Genomic DNA, 19,928 nt, shown 5'->3' with positions numbered 1-19,928 from the left:
CTAGCATAGTGGTTTGACTTCACTCCCGGAGGCACACAACTACAACTCAAATAATTTCTGCAGTTAATCTCCTGCAGTGACTTGACTGGTAACCCATGCAAGAATCTTGTAGATATGGTGGACGGTTCTTATTTTATTGAGCTGAAAACAAAGCAAGAGGCAAAACTATACACAAAAATATCTAATCCACCCGTCATAAAAAGCAGGAACGGCCAAACCGTTTGACATAATTAACCCAATGAGCAAAATATACAAAATCCGCAAAGCCAGTAAGAGGATCAAAGCGATGTTGAGCTGCTCTTCTTCCAGTGCCAAGGATTAAGAGAGGCTCTTCTTCAAAGTGCGGGATTCAGAATGGGATTGCCTTTCTGATACACAAGCTGGCATTTGGCAGTCCAGGGCCAGAAAGCTCAAGTCTTGGGGAAACAAAAAGACACACAAGCACCCAACACTAAAGGAATATCTGCTGGATGAAACTGAGGTTCTGATCAAACGCTCAGTGGAAATGGGGAATCATGTGGTTTGTTGACTAAACAGACTCTTAATGCAGTTGCACAAAATTGTATTTGGGTTTAAGAAAAAGGAGAAAAGATGTAGTACCTGCATTTCTAGTAAAAACACTTGGTCTCAAACCAGTTTGCCTTCCTGGGTTTCCCCAAGGAATCCTGAACATTGCACTTTGGCAAAGGTTTACTAGAAATGCTTTGCACCATTTCCAGAATTCCTTAGGCAACAGGCAGTGTCCATAGGCTCCAGCTTATTTTTTTTTTAAAAAAAGGACTAAGAACTGCCAGCCAATAAAAAAGCAGATGGAAAGGAAGAACATTACAAAGCTCAACCAGTCTACTGTGCAAAAGAGAGACAATCACCGCAAACCAAGAGGGAGCAACACATATGCCAAGGGCAAACATCAACCAACCACCAGTCTCGCCATTTATAATAAATACATGATATTTAAATACAACTCATTTCAAATTGTCAGGAAATCACTGCCAGGCGAGGTAGGGAGAAATACGGGGAAGAGGACGCACAGAAGACTTCTGTGACTTGGTTTCGTAAGGCAAACAAGCTTAGCTGAAGGGCTTTGCCAACGTTGCAGATTGACCCAGATGCCAGACAGAATACTCACCCCCAATTCTTGGACCCCACCCTATTTAATAGCAGCTGCCCTTTTGACGATCAGTTTTACAAGTGCTCAAGATGACCGCTCAAAACGAACAAAAATCAAATGGGAGAACTGCTCAGCAAGATGTCCACAATAGCTTAAGGGTGTTGCAGATGACGTCCAACAGCCGAGGAGTGAAGCGCTCTCATGCCTATCTTAACATCCCCCAGTCTACACAGGAGGAGCAATTCCAGGCTAATGTTAAATAAAGCTAAGGCAAGGGACAAGCAAAGGCAGGAAAAGCCCCAGAGACAGCCAGGTGGCTGATATATGCCAAACTCATTAGCTGCTACGGGGGTTAGTGGTCACTTTTTGTAACCCTGCAAAGTTCGTTTCATATAAAAATAGAGCTCTTTAAAAAAATCTGTATAAAAAGAAAAGCCCCGAAGAGTAGCTTTTCAAATTGGAGGTGCAGAAAAATGTGTGTGACTGGAATCCGTGTGTGCCACATGGAACCCCTAGTGAGATCACTGCTTCTAAGATTTGATATCCTTTATAAAGGGCGAAACTGAGATGTTATAGTGTTGCTTCCAGGGGATTATGAATGCAGACAGGGGTTAAAATGCCACCAGGGATACAACTAGCTTGTAGAGTTGACAGCTGCAGTCACAACTTGAGAAGAAAGAGATCCTGATGTTTTCCAAATGTTTGGGGAATTTCTGCTCCCATCAGCCCCAGCTGACTTGGCCAGTGGTCAGGGATGATGGCAGCTATGGTTCCGAAACATCTGGAGGGCACCAGGTTGGGGAAGACTGCTCCAGGGCTATTTTATGACAGTGCCATATGGGAAAAGCTGAAGAACGGAAACAAGGCCAAAGTGTCAAATTAGAAAGGAGACAGCAGCCCTCGCCTGCATGGGGAACCACACACAGCCGTATCCGTATGGCAACTGACGTGGCAGAGACAATTTTACAATTTAGTGCTTTAAATGGCCGGGATGGAGAGTCCAGGGAAGACTGTGCCTCCTAGGACATCTAATGGAATCATCTTCGGCCATGGGAAAAGCTTGTGGGATGATCTGTACCTGGAAAAGAGCATACTGGAAATCTGGGCAGATTTTCTCCTAGGAAAGGTCTGCTAAATGGGAGGCAGCTGGAATCTTGGATCTTTGCTCAAAGTGGATTGTACATTTATGGCCCCCACATGGATACTTTCAGGGGAATCGTTCCAGCACTAACCACGGTGGAACCTTCCCTCCGTAACCAGTGGAAACAGGAAAAGGGGGAGCTCTCTTTTCCTGGGACCAAAATGGGATAGCATCGATTATGGCTTCCACAGACCCCCAGCTGGTTCACATTGCAGAACCAGCTCCTAATTTGGGGTCAGGAGAGAGAGGAAAACAAAGGGGCTTAGGAGGAGCAGGCTGTAAGCTCCAACACTAAGCAGGATCAGAGTTGCAGCAGTAAGCTGCCCACGACCTCTGGAGAGGGGATGTCCATGCTACAGACCCATTGGCACCATAGCTGAGGACTGCAAGCCAAAATATAATTGCTCCAGCTTCTATTTGACACCGACAAGAAACCAGCTTGTCCTGTGACTTGGGTTACATAATGTTGGGGAACACTAGGACCTCTCTGCCTCCTGCAAGATGAACCACCGGTGGAAGGCAGAGCTGATCTGGCACTGACGCCACTCCAGGCTGTTCAGACCACAGCAGAGGTGAAGGCATTTTTCCCCTGCACAGCCAGCCGACTGCGCAAACTGTAAAAGAGAATGGCTGGCAAAGAGACAGGGTGCCACCGGCCTGCTAGTCGATGTGCCATTCATCTCAGGTGTCCTAGCAAGAGAAAGGAAATGTCACGGGGGGAGGGAGGGAGGGAGAGGAGAGAAAGGGGGTCAAAAGGACTCCCCTTTCTGCCAAAGCAACAAGCCAAGCAAATTTGCCAGAAGTTATCTGTATGTGAAACGCTGCCCTTTTGAGGTATGAGCGGCCTCAAAACTACTGGGAGTGGAATGACACTGCTCCATTGTGATGCTCAGCATCACACTCAGAGGCAAACAAACAATGGAATTATGAAGTGGGACAGACACATTCCCCCTCCACCACAACTTCCGCTACTCTCCCAAAAAGCAGGATGTTTTATTGATAAGAGATTTAATCTAGGTGATGGAATGGCTTTGCTTTCTATCCCTTGTAACTTATATCTAGCATCTTTCATGATCTGGTCCCCAAAGTTATCCTTCAACATTAGGGAAGGGAACTTTCCCTCTGCGCTGCCCACTTATTCACAATCATAGCCTGGAATGGTCACAGCAGGAAAAACAGCCAGCCAAGGTTTATGGCTCTAAAAACCCAGGAAGCAGAGGAGTTACGTTCTTTCCCCTTTATGTACAACTGCGATTCTTAAGAGTATTTCTTGGGGGGGGGGGCACACGAAGAACTCTGGGCAGAAGGCCACAAATTAAACACTCAGGTCATTCATTCATCACCTGGCTGTACCACAAATGTCCAGTTATTATAACTCAAGCACTTAACTAACTTTGCTCACTACTAACTTTGCTCATTTTGCTCCATTTCTGTTCAAAGTCCAGTCACACTTTTGGATTACCCTGGTTTACATGTTCTCACATACCAGCAGCTGGGAAATCCCATCTCCCCTACCTTTAGGGGTGGGGGGGAGGCATTGACAAACACAAACCAGAGCCTTAGCTGGGAGGTTTAGATCAGGTTAGCCCGTTTCCTTCTCACCCTGGGCTTCTTTTCTGCTCCCAAGGTCCTTGGCCCGTGGCGTTTCCCCCTCTCCTATTCCATACCTTGCCCAAATTTGCTCCTCTGCCCCTCTCTGTCCCATGCACACCACCTTCCTAAAAGCGAAAGACTGGCTGTAGTGATCAAAGGGCCCCAGGAAGAGGGGCTCTCTTTTATTGAGTGGGAAACGACACCGTCTATCTCCAGGGCCTAGCTTGCAGGCTGCTGCTACTGAGGGAGCGTGTGGAGAGAGCCACCGTTGTGTTGGTGGTGGGCAGGTTCTGGCTGCTCCTCACGGCGGTGGCTTTGGAGTCTCGAGCTGAAGAACCACGGCTAAGACGGGCTGTAAGAGAGGAAGCAGAACAGGAGGGTGAGTGGGCCAAGCTGGCCTTTGGCTAAGCAACCCAGGCCATTTCCTACCGCCACCAACAAGACACAGCTTGGGACACAAACAGCCCTGGGTCCTCTTTTCCCTCTTTCACCTCTGGACCTCTTTGCTCCACTCAATGTTAAAACTTAAGGCTGTAAGCTTCTCAGGGCAGGAATCTGTCTTTTGGGGGCTTATGTTGATCCCGTAACCTAAATAATAACTTAACTGTGATGATATATATATTGAATTGCTGTATTGTTTGGTTTGTTTGAACAGATGTTCTTAGCTTGTATGTTTTACTGACTGCAAGTTATTTTGAGTGGGTTTTTTTTAAATAAAAAAAGAGCAGTAATTCAGAAGTTTTACATTCACCATTCCTTCTGACAGACAGAAATTCAGCAGGTGGGGAGGAAGTGAGTCATTGAAATTAATATGCATTGCTAACTTAGGTCTGTAAATTTCATTTGGTGTATTCTATGAGTATGACTAGCATTGGAAACAACTCATTACTGTATAATGGATTGCCTTGAAGTCATTTCTGCACCAGAGAGAATAAACTTAGCCCTCCATTTCCCCCCCCCCTACTTGTTCCATATTTTGCCTGACCAAAGGTGACAACCCTAGCTATAGGAGACAGGCAGCTAAGTCTTACTGGCGGAATCTGTAGGAAGTTGCTCCTCTTCTAGGTAGTACTGTATCTTTTGTAGATCCTCTGCTGTAAATCTCCATTTATTCTCAGCGGGCGGGGGGAGGGGCTGCCTGGGAGTGGCTCTTTTCCGGGCGGTCCCAGGCTGGCTGGCCGATAGGCAAGAGGCAGGAAATGTGCCAGTTACCAGGCCTTCGGGGATCTTCTGAGCGACGACTCTGAGACCTGGCAGGCAAGGAAGAAGGAGAGTCTGACAACACAGTCCGGCCCAATGTTACTCTGAACGTGCTAAAGGCTGATTTAGAATGAAGCCGAAACAAAATAAAAAAAATTCCTCCCAGTCTTAGGAGAACACTTCAATCTCCCAGGACATTCTATACAAGATCTCAAAGTAGCTGTCATATTACAAAAGAATTTCAGAAATAGACTGGAAAGAGAAGTTGCTGAATTGCAACTTATTACCAAACTTAAAACCATGGGGAGACCTTGGTATGAATAGAGACATGGGATTCTTATCTCATTATATATGATAAAGCTATTTTTGGCCACCTCACCCCTTGCTTTTCCCTGTAAGACTAATTGCAGTCGTTAACAGTCGTCAACAGGTTTACCACACCTATCAGCCAATCACCCATTCCCACCACCCTTCTGAGTAATACCCCTCCCCACCCTCCCACTATATATAAGGGTCTGGTGACTTCTGTTTCAGTGTATCTGAAGAAGTGTGCATGCACACGAAAGCTCATACCAATAACAAACTTAGTTGGTCTCTAAGGTGCTACTGGAAGGATTTTTTTTATTTTGTTTTGACTACGGCAGACCAACACGGCTACCTACCTATATTTAGAATGAAGCCTGTGACTATATCGGCATGGTCCATTGCATATTTAGCACTGGAAATGGAGGCAGTGCACATTTTACTCTCTCTCAGCCCTGGTGGGCGAGGGAATAAAAAAAATACAGCTGCCCGTTCATTGAAACACAGAGGAAGCAGGGACAAAATGAGGTTTCTGTGTTCAGGGCTAGTGTGCTATACACAGCTCTTTTAAAAGAGAAACCCAGATATATGCAAAGTGTGCTTGATGATTTGCATAACTAGACAGGTCACAAAAGCAGAATTTGGGGCATCTTCGGCATGTGGTTTTGACCTAATTAGCCGAGCCTATTAAACTCATTTGATCTTTCCAGAAATTTAGCTCTTTGGGCACGTTCATGTGCAACCATAGCCACCAGGACACATCGCTGTACTATATGCAATGCATGTCTTCAGTTCTCTGGAGATCACATTACAAGGTAACCTCTTGTGTGTGAGGGCGGGAGGGGAGGGAGAATGGATTTGATATCTGAAACGAGCAGGTAATTATCAGGGAAATTCCAGGGCTTCCTACCTCCAGAGAGCATGAACAAGTTTTCAAAACCCCTTTCACACATGGTGGTGGCAGCTTGGCTTGCTACTCTCTCGTCGTCGTCATACAGAATGATGATCTTTCCATGAGCGTTTTTCTGGTGAGCAGAGATGCTAAGGCTTGTACAATCAACAGAAGTGGGAAGAGAACAAGATGGTGGCAAAGTCCCCCCACCCTCAAGTGTTCAGGGATGTCAAGGCAGCAATGCCTGACAGCTCACTCCGTTGGCAGATGAGGAGCACCTAGGCTTTGAGATTTGGACACAAGCGACAACACTTTCTCTCAAGGGAAACCGAGGTCAGCAGCCTCAACATTTGGTTGCGGCGGCTCTCGACTCCATCAAAAAACATTAGAACTCGTCAAAACTTATCCTCACAGGTTTACAGAACAAATAAGAATACAAAACAAATACACTCATCACATCTACATACAGATACTTCCTGTCCCTTTTGTTGGAAGAATAAGGGTTTCTTTTGCCCTCTTTTTTCTTTCTCTCTTTTTTCTTCTTCTTTTTTTTTTGATCTTCTTTACTGTATCGTTGATTCTCTTGCCCCTCCCCTATTATTCTCCCCACCTTATTATTCCTTTTTATATGTAAGTGTGTATTTGCTGCTTTGTTGATTTTAAATAATAAAAACTATTTTAAAAAAACAGGAAAAAAAAACATTAGAACTCAAATTCTGTATTTGGAAGTGAGCTAAATTAGGCAACATCCCTGGACATTTTAAATGAGAGATAGTCTGTGTCTCCTTTTAGCTCTGGGGGTAAGGACTAGGACTGGGAAGAAAGAAGAGGGACAGTTTATTACATCTTCTCCTCAATGGTGTGAGAGGATGCATGTCAGCGGATGTTGTGGAGAGGAAGAGAGGAGGGATCAGAGACTGGTAAGTAGGAGGAGGTGGGGGCTGCAAAAGCTCCACATATTGGACATTGGCTTATGCCCGTCACACCGCAGAGAGGCATTCTGGAGCCCCAATGCTACATCTCTCTCCACCCTTCAGATCCTTGAAGATTCCCCCATCTGCTTTGATCCCCATGGGGTTCCAGACCACATATGCAAAGGAAACATGGATCTGGAAGACAGACTGCGGGGAAAGCAGAGAAATGTGATGATCAAGCGGATCTGAGCACAGAACTACTGAGCTTTCATCAAAGGGAACGTTATGGGGACTGTGAGCTTCATAGAATCATAGAATCGTAGAGTTGGAAGAGGCCACAAGGGCCATCCAGTCCAACCCCCTGCCGAGCAGGAAACACCATCAAAGCATTCTTGACATATGCCTGTCAAGCCTCTGCTTAAAGACCTCCAAAGAAGGAGACTCCACCACACTCCTTGGTAGCAAATTCCACTGCCGAACAGCTCCGCTTCCTGCAGGGTCAAGGGCTCCTGATCAAGCTGTGGATTTGAAGCGGAAATACTGGCAGAAAACCAAGAGGCTTCTTTGGATGAAGGATACGTATTCCAAAATGTTATTCGTATAGGGATTCATGGTTCTGGATAGCGTGGCGATTGGGTAGGAGTAAGCTGCAAAGGGAAGAGAAAAGCAAGCTTAGAACAGAAGAGAGATACTAAATAGGTCTGTTCTCATTTTCTACGGCTGAAAAAGCACACACACAAAACCATATTGGAATTGTGAGCATCCATTTGGAGGTGGGAGGATGGTTCTCTAGCTCTTAAGGTAGGATGCTGGACAAAAGAAAGACAAAATGCTGGACAAAAGAAGCCAGAGCAGAGGCTTAGCAGTCTATCCACTTCCAAGCAAGAGCAGCAGTGCCAGGTGAAGAACCCCAGAGTGAGAAGACACTTGCACCATCCCCCCCCTCTTGGTCCACTAGCTAAGACAGGGAAAGGGGAGGGAAAGAGAAAAGGCTGGTCACACTAGTGAATTTCTTTTTCTTTATAAAGCTCAGCAGAAGCCCTTTCTCCCTCTCACTGGGACTGAAACTGGGAGGGTGGAACTCCAACATATGTGTGCCAATTGTACAGATCTGCTGCTGAAGCAGATGGGCCAAATACCTCTTCCAGGATGCCGTCTCCTACTGAGGGAGGAGGCCAAGCCTAGCAGACAGACCTGCAGCTTGCACTGCATTTGTAAACCCACCCCCGCCCTTTCCTGATGTGGTCACCTCTGGTACCAAGAAGTGCGGGTAGGACCCCCCCCCAAGTCTTACAGAGTTGCTTCTAAGCAGGCTCAGTCTGCAGATAACAAATCCCAGAGGAGGAAGCCTGCTACTTGTGGACAGCAAAAATGACTCAGAATCCTGTGGCACAGCTTTTTTGGTGATTTTTAAAAGACACCCGAAGGCAGCCCTGTTCAGGTAAGTTTTTAGTGTCAGCTGTCGTATTATGTTTTTACTATTTTTTTGTTGGGAGCTGCCCAGAGTGGCTGGGGCAACCCAGTCAGATGGACAGCATATAAATGAATGAATGAATGAATGAATGAATGTTATTGTTATGCTTTGTGGGCCAGAGTCCATTTTGTCAGATGCACAAAATGATCACCTAAGCAGGTAGGTGTGGATGAAGAGCAGTATACAAATTGAATATATAAATAAAATAGTGTATTATCACTTTGGTGACCACTTTACAGACTGAATTCATGCAGTGGTGATTGGGGAATCAGTCACTCATTGCCTTCTCCTGAGCTGGAAAACAGCCTGCAGTTCTTTGAGGTCTTTTTAACAAGCCAGGGGGAGTCAAAAGGCATCAGCAGATGTAAATTGGGATACTAGAATCAGCTCTTGCCTTCAGAGCAAGCTGGACACCTCCACAATGTTCTCTGCAGTTTGTAGGCTGCTTTGTCCATTCTGGTTTCCTCTAAAGGTGATTAACCTCCACAAGGGGTGTGTGTGTGCTTATGGTTCAGCCTTGGGGTGACGCTCTGGCTGCCTCACCTCCCACTATGTGGCACTGCTCATACGCATCCCGCTCTCGCACGTCCAGCAGCAGGTAGGGGCAGTCGGGGTAGGGGCAGTCTTTTGCAAAGTTTTCCGTTTTCTTCGGGGCATCTCTCCCCAGGTCCAGTTCACCCACACCACTGATGACACTGGGAGAAAGAGGAGCCATTAACTTCAGGATAAAGGCACAAAAAGGACCACCTGTCAGGTCAAAATAGTATGTTTCTGTGGTTATCAGTGCCAGGCGGAAGCTGATCAAAGGAGCCAGCAATTTAGTGACAGACAGACACTGCCCTCTGAGTTCAGAACAGACAGCAATCCAGCAGCAATCCAGCCAGTTTCCTAGGTGATGAATCCTGTAACCCCTTAAGATCACAGGGGGAGGGTTCTGCTCCTGGTGCCAATGACTAAGAGCATCTGAAGATACCCTAACCTACTTTGCAGGGTTGTTGCAAAGAAAGTACGTTTCCGAGCACAATTCAAGTGTTGGTGTTGACCTTTAAAGCCCTAAATGGCCTTGGTCCAGTATATCTGAAGGAGCGTCTCCTCCCCCATCGTTCTGCCCGGACACTGAGGTCCAGCGCCGAGGGCCTTCTGGAGGTTCCCTTGCTACGAGAAGCTAAGTTACAGGGAACCAGGCAGAGGGCCTTCTCGGTAGTGGCACCCGCCCTGTGGAATGCCCTCCCACCAGAGGTCAAAGAGAACAACAATTACCAGACCTTTAGAAGGCATCTTAAGGCAGCCCTGTTTAGGGAAGCTTTTAATGTTTGATGGATTTCTGTATTTTGGTGTTTTGTTGGAAGCCGCACAGAGTGGCTGGGGGAACCCGGCCAGATGGACGGGGTATAAATAATAAATTATTATTATTATTATTATTATTATTATTATTATTATTATTATAAAATGGGAGGCCATAGACATGGAATGATTCCTTGAACTTCATGGGAAAAGGTGAGGTTAAATTTAAGGACAAAAGCCCAGCTAGTCCAGAGGTGGGGAACTTCTGGCCTGTGGGCCAAATGTTGGCCACTAGACTTCCCAACTTCGCCCACCAAACACTCCCTAATGGCTGTGAGAAGTTGACAAGCAGGGCATGAAAGCAGTAGCCCTCCTCCTGCTGTTTGTCCCCAGCAGCTGGTATAAAGGTATGCTGCTTCTTGAGATTCCATTTAGCTGATGGCTAACAGTCATTGATAGAAAAGGACACGGGTGTCCAGCTAGGACAAGGAGGGAGGCTTCTATGATCACAGTTGTTTGCTTTCCAACTCCTTTCTCCTGGAAGCTTGACTGATCCAAGTCTCATTCAACTTTTTGGAAAGGCTATTAAACATGCCAAGAGCCCAATGGACCTGCTTTAGCATTTTAAGCCAAGCTAAACAATGGTTTGGAATACCATGTGCTGCTTTTGGAGTCTCATCTATTAGTATTAGCAGACTGCATCAAATTGCATCACTATTTCCCCCCCCCCCCCAAAAAAACCCATCTTTGCAGGGAGCAAAGGGAATCGTGGCAGGTGGAAGGAAGGAAGCCCAAGCACAGAGACAGATTCTTGGATACCTCTGTAGGGTGGAACGATACGACTCCCCGGCTCCGGTGTTGTTTATGAACAGGATGGGACTGGCTGGTTTGTCACCAGGGCTGCTTTTGCCATTGGTCTCTGCCGCCATGTCAGGGCTGTTATCTGCAGAAGCAGCATCACCTTCTGAAACAGGGGTGGGGGGGAAGACAGATATTTCATTGAAAAATATATTTATCTAAAAGCATTTCTGAATCTCTTAAGACCTTTAAATCTCTCAATAGTATACAAAATGAGAAAAACAATAAAGACAGAAATTTGGTAATAATAGGGTTTAATCTGAGGAGTCAGGGTAAGTGCAGGGATAAGTTAGGCTGAGATTATGCTGTAGAGAATGAGATAGAGGCCATTTTCAAAGCTTCTAGATTGTATGGACAATAAGCTTTCCAGAGACGTAGAAGTGCTCTTCTCCCCTTGTAGCACATGATTATATTTGCATTCATTTGTCTGTAAGGTTTCAAGTGGTACTTGCCAAATCCCAAAGCCTCCTGCTAGCTAGGAACAGAACCAGCACGCATTGGACAGTGTTTGTGACTTCGCTGATGACAAGACACAATGCCCACCACAGCCATTTCCGGCATGCATCTATCTCTGGGACAATCTTTTAACTTTTAACAAGTGTTTACTTTGTCACATAAGAACCCAAACAGTTCTTTAAATAAGGAAGAAAAGTAGTAAACAGACCTCTCTGTAGGGAGAGGCCATAGCTCGGCGGCAGAGGACATGCTTTATATACGCAGAACATCCCAGGTTTGATACTAAAACAAGATCTCAGGTCATAGGTTGGGGGAAACCAAGTAGCCAGCGCCAGACAAAATGGACCACTGGCACAAAGTTACAAGGCAGGACTTGATGCCTTCACTTCTTTCCTTGTAGCAGTATTCTACCAGTTCCAAGAACCTTAAAACAAAGTCATTACTTAGAAGCCCCGGACCTTACCATCAAACTTTTGAACTTCCTCACATGGTACTTCTGAGTTTTCATCAGCTAGGGAAGCAACCTGGGTCACCTGTGGATTGAGGCAAGGACATGATCAAAAGCAGCTTGGCAAAAGGGTTGTTCTGGGACTTGGGAAGCAGCATCACCTAGTGTGAGGAAGGCCAACCCTAGTGTGAGTTTTCGTGGAATCACAGAACTGTAGAGCATGAAGGGACCCCGAGGGTCATATTGAGGCATTTTTATTTCTGCTTCACATATTATAATTTAATATCAGGGTTGACACCCGAGGGGCCCAAGAACCCTCGAATCCTGCTGGTTGTCCAGGATATTAAATGATGGAAGTCTCATTTGCAGAAGTATGGCGAGCTCGTAGAGCTGATCTGCTATACAAGAGGTGGGGTGGGACCAGGGACAATAGGAGCTTATGAGAAGCATTCAAACTACTGTGAATACAGTGGGACACTTCAGGAAAAATGCAGTCTAAGGACAGAGCATACCAGCTGGGCAAAAGTAGTCACTTTCAATCTCTTGAAGAGCTCATCTTTCTTGTATCTGTAATCTGGAAAACAGTGAAGGGGTGTAATCTATGAGAAAACTTGGGCAGTACCATTGCATTAGTTCCATGCATTATACTTGCATTCCGCTCTTCTTCCAAGCATGTACGAAAACTTAGGAATCATTCTTAGAATAAGGTTACCAGAGGTTCCCTGTTTCCCGGGAACAGTCCCCAGATTTACAAATCAGTCCCATGACAAAATCCATCTATTTAGTAGGAAGTTGAAAAGGGTCCCCGGATTCATTAAAAAAAGTCTGGTAACCTTATTTTGGAACGAAATCTAATCCGACTCCCAATCACCTTGAATGGGATTGTGCAGGGAACAGAGCCCAGACTCCTCAGATCTATCCGACTAAACATTCACCCAATTCCCAGGCCAATTCCCTCTCTCAAGGGGAAATCTGTGGCCTGCCATACACTTTATTGGACTCCCTTCGTATCCCCCTGATCACTAGCCATGCTGGCTGGGTCTGATGGGAGTTGCACGCCATCATCATCTCGAGGGTGACAGGTTCCTCAGCCCTGCATTATCTGCGGCTGCCTTCACAGAGGGTTGGAGGTGGGATCCAAAAGGTCACCTAAGACCTCCTTCTAACCAAAGAAAGCCCTTCCTCAAATCAGCAGCACCAGTTACTTCATGCAGTCCAGCCCACACTGAGCTAACAAGCAGCGGACTGAGCACAGTGAAGCACAAGCCTACATACACCTCTGAATGACGTGAGAAAGCAAAACAAGCATCACAACCACTCCATCAGGTCAACATATACAAGATGCTGCTAAACTGAGCATGACTGAACTTTGATTTTTAGCTACCAACACCTTAAATGAAATCTTAGCACCACCTGCCACGAAGTAAATACTTATTTATTATTTTCCCTGCCAGGCCTGGTCCAGGGGCATTATAAAAAGGATGGACGATTTGCTGTCCTTAAGGGAAGCGGAGAAAATCTACAGCTCCCATCAGCGGCAGCCAGCAGGGAGCTGTGGCCCCAAAGCAGTTCGGGGCATCAGGTAGAAGAGAAAATTAACAGAGCCACTCTGTCCCACAACGTCAGCACAACATACCTGGAGCTAATTCCGAAGGTCCCTTTAAGGTTCCAGACATCTTGAAGCAAAGATTCAGAGACAACCAACGTACAACTGTTCAGAAGAGTCTAGAACTCCTCAGCAAGCAGGAAAACAAGATTTACAATGAGAAGAAAACTAGGTGGTTTGTTTCTCACCCGTGTCCACTAGATAGGCAAATGAGGACTACACCTGCTGGCTTCTCAGTTTTGATTTCCTAGCCTCGTCGCTGCTTTTCTCAAGTTACAGAAGAGACAGAGGCAACACTGTACCAGGCATTTAAGCCTGTGTCCAACTGGTGTCGTCTATCCATGAGAAATCAAAGATGGTTAGCAAATTATCTGAACCACACAAGGTGCTATTCACCACCGGCCCAGTGAGAGGGTACCTGCATCTAAGCTTCCTGAAGTGGGATTTAAAGAGAGAGAAAAAGAGCGACACAAAAGAGGCACTCGGGTTTGCCCAGCAGGGAGTGCAGAGGAAGAAAGGGACAGAAACACAACAAGTTTTGTAGGGGTGATACAAGGAGACCACTGCTAAGATTTCAGTACTCAAAAGCAATCTCTGAACAAAAGAATGTTGTGGAACAAAGTAACTTCATTTCTAGTTGACCAAAGCAATTGCAACTAAAAAAAAGGAGTGCAGAGTGAGGAAAAGCCAAAACAGATTTGTTTTTGGAAAAATACACCTGAAATCCCTTTGTATTCTAAGTATGTAATGTGACTTGCTACTTGAGCTATACAAAGCTTAAAAAGACAGTTCTCAGAATTAATTAAGCTGAGAATCTTAGTATTCATTTTGGAAAGCTTCCAGGCCCCATTTCTGCACAATGGTGTTCCGAAAATGCACACAGTGACATAGGCACACTTTGGTGAAGATTAATCCCTGAACGTGACTTTCCCCAAACAGAGATGCTTTGAATTTGGGTTGCGGGAGATCTCCGAATCATAGAATTGTAGAGTTGGAAGGGACCCTGAGGGTCATCTAGTCCAACCCCCTGCAATGTAGGAATCTCAGACAGATCATACATGACAGCAACTGCAAATATGCCAACAACGTGTTCATTCCAGGACCCCTGCCACCTGCCTGGGTGGGAACAATCCCAAGTCACATGGCAGAGCCTCAAAGCGCTAAACCCACTACAACAAGTTCTCCTGCACTGCCCACCCCCCACAAAGCTCGATCTGCGGGCCTGAGTGAGTGGATTACAGAAATCTAAGTGGTGGTTGTGATGTTACTCACTTCTTTTGATCTCTTCCAGTTTTTCAGTGTATTTGGTCATACTGCTACCTACAAGAGAACACACACCCAATGATGCATCCTATCCCACCGGAGAGGTACGATTAATTCATTCCACAGCAATATAAATGTTGGGGAAATGTTGGGAGAAATCTTAACTGTTACCAAGGCCTCACCTCACCTGTTTATTTCAAGTTAATCCTTGCTCATAATCCTTAATGTGGATTAGTAGGGCTGGAAAATCATAGGCATCCAAAAATAGTTAATGTGAGGCTTGAAATATATATTTTATTTCAGCGTTTCTCAACCGCTGTTCCGCGGCACACGCTGGCTGGTGTGCTGCAACGTGCGGCAACGAGAAGGGCGATTTGCATTGTCACGTGCCTGGCGGCCGCCAATAACACTAACCTGCCAGAAAGGAAGCCGGCCGGGTCATGACGCGGGGCGAGCGCAGCTCTCAACAGCCACCACCACAGGAGGGTGGTTTTAGACAAACTTAAAGAAGCTGGCTGGATGAGCTCAACCTGAAACTTGCTGAGCAAAGGATTGTGCTGGCAGAGAAATCAGTGGCTTGTGAAGCCTTATTACAGGAGATTGCAACCAACACAGCAATTGGCAAGTGTTTCTTACAGTCATAATTATATAGTCAATATAGGGCGGCACAGAGTTAAATTTTTTAACTTTTTTAATGGTGGTGTGCCTCGTGATTTTTTTCATGGAACAAGTGTGCCTTGGCCCAAAAAAGGTTGAGAAACACTGTTTTATTTATTGCATTTTAGTCCTGCTCTTCTTCCAAGGAGCTCAGGGTGGCAAACGTGTTTTCACCTGTGCCATCTGACTCTTGCAACAATCCTATTAAATAAGTAGGGCTAAAAAGAAATAAAGAACCAACTTTTCTAATACTTCCACTCCTGATTGCCTCACGGCAATTCTTATTCATCATAGGTGACCAAATAGTTATGTTTTACAAGCCTTCTCTAATACAAAGATAGTACAAGCTATTTGAAAGTCAGCATATTTGATTAAGTTTACTCTGAGATCTAAGTCACAAAAGCCCATTATTACGTCATGATCTGACATCACAGCCCACAATCCTTGAAAGGTAACAACCTCCAGGATATAGGAAAAAAACTCCACTGGTTGGACGTAGCAAGGGAAAGGTTTCTGTCTCACTTTTCTCTGATTTATACATTTCTATCCAAGCAGAGAAATGTTCACTTACCTGTGTCAAGGCGAGTTTTTACATGCTGGTATTTAGGATTCTGTGGGATCCTTTTGGTCAAAAACTGTTGTGTTTTTGAAAGAAAAAAGGAAAGAGAGAAACCTTCAGTATACACAACAGGTATCCCAAGTATGGAGTGAAGAACTGGAATGCCAGATGAGATGTGCACATAATTGTTGAAACAAGAGTGTAGAAAGAAAATTTGGGCAGTACTAGTCCTAAACCCAAGAGCCAATATACTAAGATGGCAAAAGGCATAAGACCACATTTGATCACAACACAAAACTTTATTTCTTCCTCCAGCCTGTACCAATGGTACACATTTATTACCCCTACTTCCACTTCATTCGCTGAGTTTAACCAAGGAAATCCTTTTTATTTACAGTATTTACTAAATATGCCATCCATCTTTACTATAGGAGTTTATTATGCTGGTCCTTTCTCCTCCCCTTGGTCCAGAGATTTGAGTCTGGGAGAAAGGAAAAGCAAGTCTTATTATTGTAGGCCAATTCCACAATGTCCATGCACCATGCAGGACTACAGGTCACAGTGATCTGTCGGTACCAATGTGACCCCTGAGACTCCCAGTGCACCTCAGGGAAATGTAGGAGATGATCTAACAACCCGGCTGTCCTGTTGCTTCCAGTAATACCAGACTGACACAGGGTAGTGGTATTAACAGGCCCTCAGAAACAGCAGGGCCTTGTCTTCATGCTGGGCATTGGGGAGTTAGCAAGTCTACTTTAACTAATCATAGTGGGCTTCGTTCCTTTGAATAGGGGGCTCAGAGACTGCTGATCCTGGCTAGGTGGTGTTCAAACTACTACTCAGTCAGAGCAGCACTGGAAGGACCAGAGTAGCTGGGTTATTTGATCTCCTGGTTCCAAATGTACTCACGGCTTGCTAGGGCAAATAGGTATCAGCACAGAACCGTAGACTGCCAGACAGCACACAGATATTGTGGCTTCAGCTCAGGCAATTACATGCCCTGGAAACAATTATCTTCAGTTTGATTCCTATCAACTTTCAGCAAAAATGTAGGGCTGAAAAAAATAAACCCAGATTCCTAGGAGCCAGCATAAAAGTTATTGGTGCCTTTACAAAGAGGCACCCAGTAGCTTTGCAGCCTTGTTCACTTGTCCAACTGGTAAAAAGGTAAAGGGGCCCCTGACCATCAGGTCCAGTCGTGTCCGACTCTGGGGTTGCGTAATGCCGTATTATATACAACTGCCTCAAAGGTCCATTCACATGATCCTGTTAAAATGACATTATTGAATCAAATAAATTGTTTTAAACTACTCTCTCTCCTCCACACAATGAGGTAGGTTGGCAAAGTATTTGTGTCATTGCTTCTCTCACTCTCTCATGTGCACACACACACACACCCCACACATCATATCACCACAGGTCCCTACCCAAAACTCTGCAGCAGCACAGAGAAGCAAGAATTCTGATATACATTCACAACGGAGTTTTCCCCAGGCCTGCCTGAAGATGCTAGAGATTGAACCAGGGACGTTCTGCATTCAAAGCATCATGTGCTCCACCACTGAGCTACAGCCTCCCTTCCGAACAGAGAGTCACAACTAATCATTAATTTAGTTATGTCTGACAACATAATTAATGAAAGCAGTTGTTTGGGTAGAACAATATTTCATCAGGACTTTGCCACTAGCCCACTGCCATCTCGGTCCTGACCCTCCAAAGTCACTGCAGAGTCAGAGAACCTGTGGCTCTCCAAATGATACTGGACTCCAACTCCCATCAGCCCCAGCCAGTCTGGCCAATCAATGGTCAGGGATGGAGGGAGCTGTAGTGCAACATCTGGAGAGCCACAGGTTTCCCACCCAGACTTACGAGAGCTCTTTTCCAGAAAATGTCATTCATAGAGCAATTTCAACATCCATCAATTAAATCACCAACATGAGGTGGAGAGACCATGCAGGGCAAAGGGATACCCAAAGAAAGCCAAGGCAAGAGTTCAGTTAAAAGGATGCAACAATCATGCGTTATGACTACCTACCCACCAACATGGTCAACCTAGTAAGCCTCCATCAATCACAGTGAGTTACAAGTATGATGTCTCCAGCCGGAGAAAATGACAGAGAAAATTCTTCCCCAGATCCCTGGCTGGAACTCAAATCCAGTCTCCTATATCCCACTGGTTCTCACATTCAGTTGGCATCACCAGGGTGACAGCAGAAAATTTAAACAGTACTATGATTTGGTACCTGCCTTCCACATCAGTGGAAGCATCAATATGAGAAAGCCAGACCTTTCCCCCAAAACATGTTTTTTAAAAAGTCAGGAGGGTGGTGGCAGCAGCAGCAGCAGCAGCAGCAGCAGCTCTAAATGTGAAACTCAAGACACCGAAGAAAAGATATTATAGCAGCCCTGCTGGATACAGCAGGTCTAGCACCCTGCTTTCTGTCCCGGTCAATAGGATGCTTCTGAGAAGCTCACAAGTTTGTCTCCTAGCAACTGCTCCTGGGAGGTATACTGCTCCTGCCTGTGGAAGTTCCATAGAGCCAGAGTGGCCAATGGCTACAGAAAGACCCCTCCCCTTCTACAAATGTCTCTAGTCCCCTTTGGGAAGCCTGGGTTGAGGGAAACAACCCCCCCCCCAAAAAAAACCCCATTTATTTTATCTTATTTATTACATTCGTATACCGCCCTCCATTCAAAGCTCTAAGGCGGATTCACAGCATAAAAACAGAACCAAAAAGACATAATAAAAAGGGCAACAAGACAACAATAGCCCCCCCTCCCGCAATGAAAGAGTTTGTGGTAGGAGCTCCCTGTGGATTTAAATCCAGGGCTTATTGGGAGCCCCCAACAAACAAAGAACGAGAAAAATCTCCCCACACCCCTGTGTGTGGGGAGAGCAGCCTCTTTGGGGAGGCCCCCCCCCCCATTACAAAATCCAAGGTCGGCATGTGACATTAATATGTGTGTTTGTGAGAGAGAGAAAGGCTACTCCTCTTTTTCTTACGCACGTCCAGTGTTGCTTGAGATACAGAGGGGACCCCGCCTAAAATGAGGATCACAACCCCCCCCCCCCAAAAAAAGAATGGGGAGGAGGGATAAGGTGCTGTTTGAGGGAGCGATGCCGAGAGCGAGGCCCCCACAAAGCAGGGAGAAAAGGCGCCCTAGCTGGGCTTCAGGAGGGGGGAGTCGTCGGTGGGGGACCCCCAAAACGAAGGGCGACCCCTATACACAACACCCCGTTTTGGCTTCTCGTGTGTGGGGGGGGGAAGCAGAGGGGCGACGGGGTCCCTCGGCCGCGGGGTCTCCCGGGGGGTCCCCGCAGGGGCCGAGCCCTCACCTCAGGGTCCCCGATGCGCCTCCTCGCCGACATCCTGCCCAACTGTCAGCGTCGCGTTCCGACCGCCCCGCCCCTCCTCTTGCGCCCGCCCCCGCATCGCGCCTCCTCGACCAATCCGCGCCTCCCCGGCCGACACGCCGCCGCCCCGATTGGCCCGCCTCTCGCCGCGCAGAGAGCCAATCAGCGCTCTCCCGCGCGCTCTCCCTCTTAAAATCCTTTGTGAGGGTTTTTTTTTGCGTGTGTTTAAAGTCCCGGCGCGTATGCGAGGAGGGCGCGCGCGTGCGCACTCCGCCTCCTTTTTATGACCGTAAAAAAGAGAGGCGTCTGTGGTTACCGCGGCAACGCGGACGCCTCCGCGTTAGGTTGAATTGTGACGTCATGCGTCTTACCGCTGGTGTCCTTCCGCCGGAGGCTCTTACATTAAGAAGAGGGTCCTTTAGTAAAATAGTGCCGGGGGATTTTGGGGGGGCGGCCGGGCGGGGGATGCTTCTGGTGCTTTGTGTCCGGCCGTGGGCTTCCAGCTGGGGTTCTGAGTTGCATCTCCCGGGAGCAGGATGTTGATCTACATAGGAAACTACCCTCCCAGCTCGAGGGCCGCATTCCCCTCTGGGAAGCCTTCTGGGGGCCACATGCGAGTGGTTCTGTTGCTCTTCCTATTATGAAATTGCTTTTGTAGCACTTATTTGAAAGGCATACCTGTTTCTTTGATGGAAGCCACTTTGAGCGTGATTTTTGTGTACAGTATGTGGAAAAGCCACGTGGCGCTGTGGTTAAAACCACTGAGCCTAGGGCTTGCTGATCAGAAGGTTAGCGGTTTGAATCCCCATGACAG

At 46.4% G+C, this 19,928-nt stretch overlaps 1 protein-coding gene across 1 annotated transcript; it reads right to left on the bottom strand.

The window, feature by feature from the left end:
* Window positions 1-113: 113 nt before the first annotated feature.
* On the bottom strand, window positions 114-19,146 carry CEP41 (centrosomal protein 41). Its single transcript, XM_035127817.3, has 11 exons — window positions 19,097-19,146; window positions 15,772-15,835; window positions 14,553-14,600; window positions 12,187-12,248; window positions 11,690-11,759; window positions 10,732-10,876; window positions 9,172-9,323; window positions 7,734-7,801; window positions 6,259-6,373; window positions 4,877-5,095; window positions 114-4,197 (listed from the first exon to the last, which is right to left on the bottom strand). The coding sequence occupies exons 1-11, from the start codon at window positions 19,127-19,129 to the stop codon at window positions 4,052-4,054; spliced, it is 1,122 nt and encodes a 373-aa protein (XP_034983708.1). The 5' UTR covers window positions 19,130-19,146; the 3' UTR covers window positions 114-4,051.
* Window positions 19,147-19,928: the final 782 nt, after the last annotated feature.

Source organism: Zootoca vivipara, chromosome 9, assembly GCF_965207765.1.
Source record: "Zootoca vivipara chromosome 9, rZooViv2.hap1.1, whole genome shotgun sequence".
Taxonomy (NCBI): domain Eukaryota; kingdom Metazoa; phylum Chordata; class Lepidosauria; order Squamata; family Lacertidae; genus Zootoca; species Zootoca vivipara.
The sequence above is the reverse complement of the archived record's forward strand: the minus strand, read 5'-3'. Positions and strand labels throughout refer to the sequence as shown.